Genomic DNA, 7250 nt, shown 5'->3' with positions numbered 1-7250 from the left:
ACTTCATTGATATCAAGCAGTTTATTTTTCTGGGATGGCTTGGGGATAGTAAGTTCATGAATATACAAAGTACACAAACTACATAAATTAACAGAAAAAAAACAGAATAAATAGTGACATATTCAAAAGATATAAAATTAGTTTACAAAACAATGCCAGACACTTTTTCCAGAATACCCAAAATTACCTGATTAACAAGGACACTGTGCAATGATCGGTGTACGACAGAAGATTTAAATCTCGAGCTGGTATTTTGATCCACTAATATAGGCTTCTCATGAACCCACAAAGATTTCTTTGTGCAAAGAACTTCATAAGCATGTTTGAGAAAGTATTCATCTGTTCTTAGGACATCTTTCATTACACAAAGCAGCTTATCCTGGTCAACAGAATCAAAGGCTTTTGACACATCAGAAACAACAATAAATACATCAGGCATCATTGCCGATCCATTCTTCAAACCAATTACAAAAGGGCACAACTTTCTGTAGACATCATTGTAATCAAACACTGATGAACCTAACTTCTCTGGCTCCTTGAATCGTATAGATTTTAAAACAGCATGTGTATCACGAAGAACACGATTCACTGACTTAAAATGTTCAAATCTGACCCTTCTCTGATGCATTTTTGTTCTTCCTAGTCTTCCACCGGACCGATCTCCCAAATAGAACTCTTGCCTTGGCATTCTTGATGATGCTTTTAAATTTGCTAGCAACCTCACTCCATATTCTTTTGGACAAATCCGGAGCTTTGAAAAACCAAACAATCTTTTTCTTATAATCCTTCTAGTTGTTGCAGTATCCAAGTAATGATAGTTCTGAGCTTTCATGCAAGTAACGGTCTTATTCTTCACTTTCTCCCACACTGACTTTTGATAGTAATATAAATCTTGCTTCCCATTCTCACTCTCAGTGACATAGAAGTTGGCTTGCAACAAAGGAACAATTATAGATGAAAAGAACCAATAAATCCAGCTTTCTAAGACTTTTTGTTTTACAAGATGTGCGGCATCATTCAATTTAGTGGATCCTTTATTAATTTCTGAACTTTTTCCATCTACGCCTTTTGGTGCCTGATTATTCATGCAGCAGAAATACTGTTTATCTGATAAAAATGGGAACCTAGATGTTTTCAATTTATGCATACATTGCTTTAAAGAAAAATTTTCAAATCTTCTAAGACAAATGAACTTGGAAATATTTCTCCTCAACATTCTCCAGTTAGAAGGAGTTCCTAGCAAATCTGGTGGAATAATACTCCTACAAACAGCCCATACAAAGGACACCACCTGACTTTTCAAGCAGTAAGACTTAATTGCCTCAGAATGAGAATCAATGGCTGCTGGAGAACCATTGCAAGAATCAGTAGTACAACACTGAGATTTCTTCAGTACACTGTTACCCCGCCTTTCTCCCTGATGAGAGTCAAAATCATGTTACCTTCTTATAAGAATGGGAAAAGTATCGCAAAACATAAAACAAGAAATATAAAATGTCGAAACTAAAAGCACTTAGTAAGCCAACTTCATGCCTCGTACACTACCATCATACATCTCACAAACTATCAAAATAGAATGCTGACCTCAAAGATGCAACCAGAATTTTTAATAGCATTCGGATTTGGAGATGTAATAAAACAATGCTTCTCCAATAATCTCAAATGATGGCAATGCCGAGCTCTGCGTATGAGAATTTTAAGCGACTTAACAAGTGAGTGATGCCTGGAAAACATAAGCAGGCAATTAACGTTCATGGACAGGAAGACCACACACACACAAAAGAAATTTGATAGGAAAGACATTATAAATGGCTTAAAAACAAAGATTACAAGCCTAAGATGACCATAATGATCTAAACAAGTTCTCCCACACACAGAGAACAGAAATCCAAAAACTCATAATACAAAACTACTTAAAAACAAAGGTTGTAGGCCTAAAATCAGCAATCCAAATAGTCATTTCCTCATAGTCAGCATAATATATCAGGTTTTTGTGCTCCAAGTTGCAAACCTAAAAACAACTGCAACCAATAATCATCATCACATATTTATCCAAAATCTGGTCTCATCAATTTGATAGAAGCCAATGAAGGCACATCAAATATTATTTCATTGACCGATGACTATCATTTTATTGAGACAGCTAAACAGTAAAAACAAGAAACAGGTTTTCTCAAATAACTCTCCTACTGAAAGGCATACCTTATCATGTTAAAATAACAAGAAAATATGAATACTGCACCTCAGAATGAATGCACATTCCAGGGGCATGGAATGAAAGACTTCCATTCCAGTGTTTAAAAATTCTGCGAAACAAAAGCCAAGGAATACCTTTTATTCCCATTCCCATGTTTCGTTTGTGCAGAAATAGGAATTAAAATTTGTTCAGATTTCCAATAATACCCTTATTAAAAAGGAAGAAATGCCAATCATTTTTAAAGCCAAAAGTTGTATTTTTAGTTTATAATGGGGGCAATTCAGTCACAAGAAAATGAAATAGATCCATTTCCAAAGCAAGGGAAAAGCAAACCCAAGGAGGTCAAAGGGTTTCACGTTCCCTGTTTCATGGGAAGTTGATAAGTTGATAACCACGCAGCAGATATGACATTTCTATGAATATGCTTGCTAAACATGGGAAGGGAATCTCATACCCATTCCCAAGTCACTAATCTGTGAACCAAACAGGTCCTTAGCCATTAGACTCGTACTGGCTAGTAACTAAAAGCTACCATCTACGCATTCCTTATAAAACAACTAAAACAGATAGTCCGGTACCACTGAAATTGAAGCCAAAACCATAAGGCACCACCAAAATTAAAAATACAAACCATTATTCCTGAACAGCATAAAATTAAAGATTATGTTGTAACTCCAAACTGTTATCAAGAATAATGAGCAGCTTACAGGCATGCAGAACCCATGAGACAAGGACCACTTCCATGAGGACATATCTTGGACAGAGCACTTTCTATGTCCGACATGCCAAAAATACACTTAACAAGAGACTCTGCACCGACAGAATTGGGCTTTACAGAATTCAGCACATCTGAAGATCATTAAGGACAATGCATTCAATATCGTTTGAAAAAGATAATAATAATACACAAAAAAGGCAGCAGGAACGCATAAGTGTACTGCCAAAAGAAACCTAAGATTCTGGGGGAATATATTATAATAGGAAAAGAAAAGAACAAGATGGCAGCATACATAATCATCATTTTCCAGGGAATTATGCATGAAAAGTAAATTGTTGAGATAAATATATGCTGAGATGGTAGGTATATTTAAAATGGACAACAATGCATAAATAAACAAAATAAAATGCAAAGAATATATACATAAAGATTTTGATCACTTGGTCACTATCGACCTTGAAAATCCAAGGTTACCAATCATTAGGTCAAAATCCAATAGTTTCTTCAAATCCTAAAAATTTATAGAATTAATGCCAACCATTGGAATTTAATCCAACATATGGTCACCATGGATTCTTATGGCCAATGGTAATCAAGAGACTGGAACTGTGCATCTTTCTAGTAAGTATGTATGTATGTACATGTACAGATATATACCACACTCCAAAACTAGTACAAAAGGATACGTCTTTTGGGGAAAACTGATAATGAGCGTTCCAAGTTAAAGAACATGGATTTTCTGTCTATTTCAGCCCCTTTGGCAACCTTTTGTGCAACTTGGAACCCCAAACAAGAGCACTGCCATATAAAAACACTTGAGTAAAGTACACAAGGACGGCAAATAAACAGAAAAGAAACTTACTAAAGTCTGTAAGCCTCCAACATTTCAGACCTTTTTTTCCAATCAAACGGTATTGAGGAGCCCCTCCAGAGAGGCGGGATTCAGACATTTTACACAAATTTTGAGTAAGAAAATTGGAGGATTTGTCAAAGCACCTTTGTATCATGAAGACCTGAGCTCGGTTTCAAGCAACAAGAAAGCCTGCCAGGTAAGCTCTCTTTGTCAGCAAGAACTGTTGTGAAAGGACCCTTAACGCTGGTTTCTTGAGAAGTTAATTGTCTGCGCTTCCTGCAGCGCTGCCATCTAAATGGTCTTTTACGCTTCTTAAGCCTTTCTGAACTCTGTTGAAGTTCATGATTTAAATTACCCTCATCGCCATCGCTAACAGTGCTGGTTGTTTCCATAGCTGCTTCAGTATGGCCATGCTTATTCCTATCAAATCCACTATCACTGCAGGTAACAGAACTGAATGTTTCATCAGTGCTGAAAGAACTACCGAGCTGCTGTCTCTTCAACATTGACTGTATGTTATCATCTCTTTCCCTCTTTTTCCGGGGTCCTGAGATAAAGTTGCAGTTCAATCATCCTTTAAGGGGTAATTCTAGATATGAGCAAGTAAAACAACATAAGAAGAACAAAAAGCTTAAAAATCATAAACCAGAGACCTGGAGAGATCATAAGAAAAGAAGTGGCTCCATGAAAACACATTATAAATCAACATGAACGTAGAAACACACTGAGTAAGAGCAGACCAAGAAAGATCAGGCATTGTAAATTCCCTAAATCCTGCAACTATGCTGAGGGCAAAACTAAGAACCATGATCAATTAGTAACATGTTAAAGGATTAGCATGTTATTTACTATTCTAGCCATATTTCGCATCTCTGAAGAACAGATATTTATCCTATATTCTCTATTCCTTGTGTGTCCAGAATTGTATAATCTATTGACTTCCTGCGCTAACTGTTTAATATGTCTAGTACCCAATATATCACTTGAAAAATGGAACAATCCAATCCTGCATTGATCAAGAGAGAAAAGGAATTGCCACATATACATGCTCAAAACACAATGAAATGCTAAAAAATTTGATCTTTTATCCCCTAAACACAAAGCGCGACTGCACGTATATGAATCATGATTTTCTCAAGATAATAGAAGATATGTATACGTCTTCTGATTACTTCAAAACACAGTACATTACATTATAAACTCATGATTACCACATGGATTTTGCAATGACTGTTGATGTAGTGCCTGCGGTGCAGGCTTCAACTTCTTCGGACATAAGTTACTGATAGGAAGACCTGTGACCTGCTCATGTTTCTTACGCTGAATTGGCAAAAATATAGACGCATTCCTTAGTAAATAAACCATAATACCATCCCCAACCTGCCATACAAAATTTTCACCATAATTGAATTTCAAAATCCAAACGTAAAACTAAATTGCATCATTAAGCACAAGTAATCAATGTGTAACACTAACATACCCTTTCTAATAGAAGACACCAAGCCGAAGAATTTAGAAGCTCCACAATGGGGCTTGACTGATTACACTGCCAAATACAAACAATAAAAAAAAAACAAACAAACAAACAAACAAACAAACATTATATTCTGTATGTCTATAATGAAATTCCATAAATTCAAAATATACATAAAGAAAAGAAAACGTATGTACCTTATCATAACCAGTACATATCACATTGGAAGACAGAGGTTGCTCAAGCATCATCACTTCAATCACCGCTCTCACAATCTGAACACAGTAAACGCAATTTTTACACAAATACACAAACAAAAACAACACAAGGAACCAAATGTGTATTCATGTGTATGAATACGAGTACCTCAATTTGGGACCAATGAGAGTCGGGGGAAAAGTGAGCAAGCGTAGGGGCGCGTTCCCAGACGACGTAGCAGTGGTTGAGGAGGTTGCAGTAATCGGAAGGGTCGTTGGGTCGGAGAATGAACGACATGCCGTTGGGCCCGCTGCAGCTGAGGCAACGGCTGCCCTTGCAAAAACGACAGTCGTCGGGGACTGACGACGAGGAATGAGGAGGGAGTAAGGAGGTGATGGCGTCGGCCAATGTGAGCGGCCGGTTATGGAATAACCGGCGGAGGACCTCCGGAACGCAGCGTTTCTTCCGCATTTTCTCGGAAAGTGGGCAGGAAAATTGGAGGCCTGAAAAGTGAACTTTTTTCTTGGTTGGCACAATGGACAGTGGACTGGACTCTGAAGAGAAAATCTTACGAATTTTAGAGGGGTAATAGGAGTGCGCCATTTCAGTTCAATTGTTTTTTTTTTTTTTTTTTTTTTGTTGGGCAGTTCCATTAAAAAAAGCGCAGATTAAGGTTCGGTCAAACCACTAAATTTTGTTGAGCAACAATTTTATTGTTTGTATTACTGGCGTAGTTCTTCTCTTTTCTTCGGCGTTTTATCAAATGATCCCACGGCATTATCGATGCGAATTATCGTGTTTTGCTGTGGAAGACGAAATTCGCGAATATTAATGATATTCGGCGATATTCTTCTTCTCAGCCTCTCTTTTCTCCAAAAGCGATCGGAGTAAAAGGACCACACCAGAGGGGTGTTGGCCAAAGGCCCTCCGATGCCTAAGTTAGGTAGGGTAATTCAAGGAAAATCGGGTGGCCGGAGCCGTGTGTGGTGGCCTGAGCCTTGTGTGAGAGAGAGAAAGAGAGGGGGTGGCTAGGGTTTTTGAGAAATAATTTTTGCAGAGTTTTAGTAGGAATTTAGGCGTACCTTAACCTTTGTGTGTGGCCATTCTTTTATAGTGGTCTCGGAGGCTAGGGTTTCAGAGGAATAATTCCGTAGATGGAAGGGAATTATTCCTCCCCTTTTTGGAATTGATTTGATTAATTAGGGATTTGATTAATTAGGGTAAATCAAATCCCTAATTGTGGTAGGTATCAAATCAATCCCGATTCAATTTAGGCAATTCCTCATTTAATTGGGGATCGTGGTAATTAACCAAATCAAATCTCAACCTAATTAGGTAACGTTCAATTTAATTGGATAATTCCCAATTAAATTGAGTAACTCCTAATTAGGTTGATTGATTCCCAATTTGGTCAAATAATCCCCAAATGGTAGGAATTATTTGACCTAGGGTTTTGATTTAATTAGGTTCCCACAAATGCCCCCCAGCTTCTGCATGGCGCGTGGTGGCATGTAGGAGATGTAGATTATCCGTTGGGCTGTCCAGCTGTAACTGGGCTTTCTTCGTGGACTTGGGCTTCCGGCTAGAGAAGGTGTTTGACTTGTGAACTGCTTGAGCAACCAGCCTATGTTTTTGATTGCACGTCCTCCTTTAGAGATTTGTGAGTACCAGGGTCCCCCATGAAGGACTCCGGGCATGTACTACATATCCTGTAGGATGATTCCCCTTAGGAAGTTGACGAGCACCAAGGTCCCATTTGAGAGACTCCGGGTGTGTTCTGCACATCCCATTGGATGATTTCCCTTAGAAA

At 38.0% G+C, this 7250-nt stretch overlaps 1 protein-coding gene across 1 annotated transcript; it reads right to left on the bottom strand.

The window, feature by feature from the left end:
- Positions 1 to 54: 54 nt before the first annotated feature.
- On the bottom strand, positions 55 to 6043 carry LOC117638347 (telomerase reverse transcriptase-like). The gene is made up of 10 exons (XM_034373478.1): positions 5609 to 6043; positions 5440 to 5517; positions 5249 to 5314; positions 4980 to 5088; positions 3912 to 4315; positions 3602 to 3713; positions 2905 to 3046; positions 1585 to 1723; positions 188 to 1417; positions 55 to 78 (listed from the first exon to the last, which is right to left on the bottom strand). Exons 1-10 carry the CDS (start codon positions 6041 to 6043, stop codon positions 55 to 57), a joined length of 2739 nt encoding a protein of 912 aa, XP_034229369.1.
- Between the last annotated feature and the right edge of the window lie 1207 nt (positions 6044 to 7250).

Source organism: Prunus dulcis, chromosome 8 (assembly GCF_902201215.1).
Source record: "Prunus dulcis chromosome 8, ALMONDv2, whole genome shotgun sequence".
In the NCBI taxonomy this organism is placed as follows: domain Eukaryota; kingdom Viridiplantae; phylum Streptophyta; class Magnoliopsida; order Rosales; family Rosaceae; genus Prunus; species Prunus dulcis.
The sequence above is the reverse complement of the archived record's forward strand: the minus strand, read 5'-3'. Positions and strand labels throughout refer to the sequence as shown.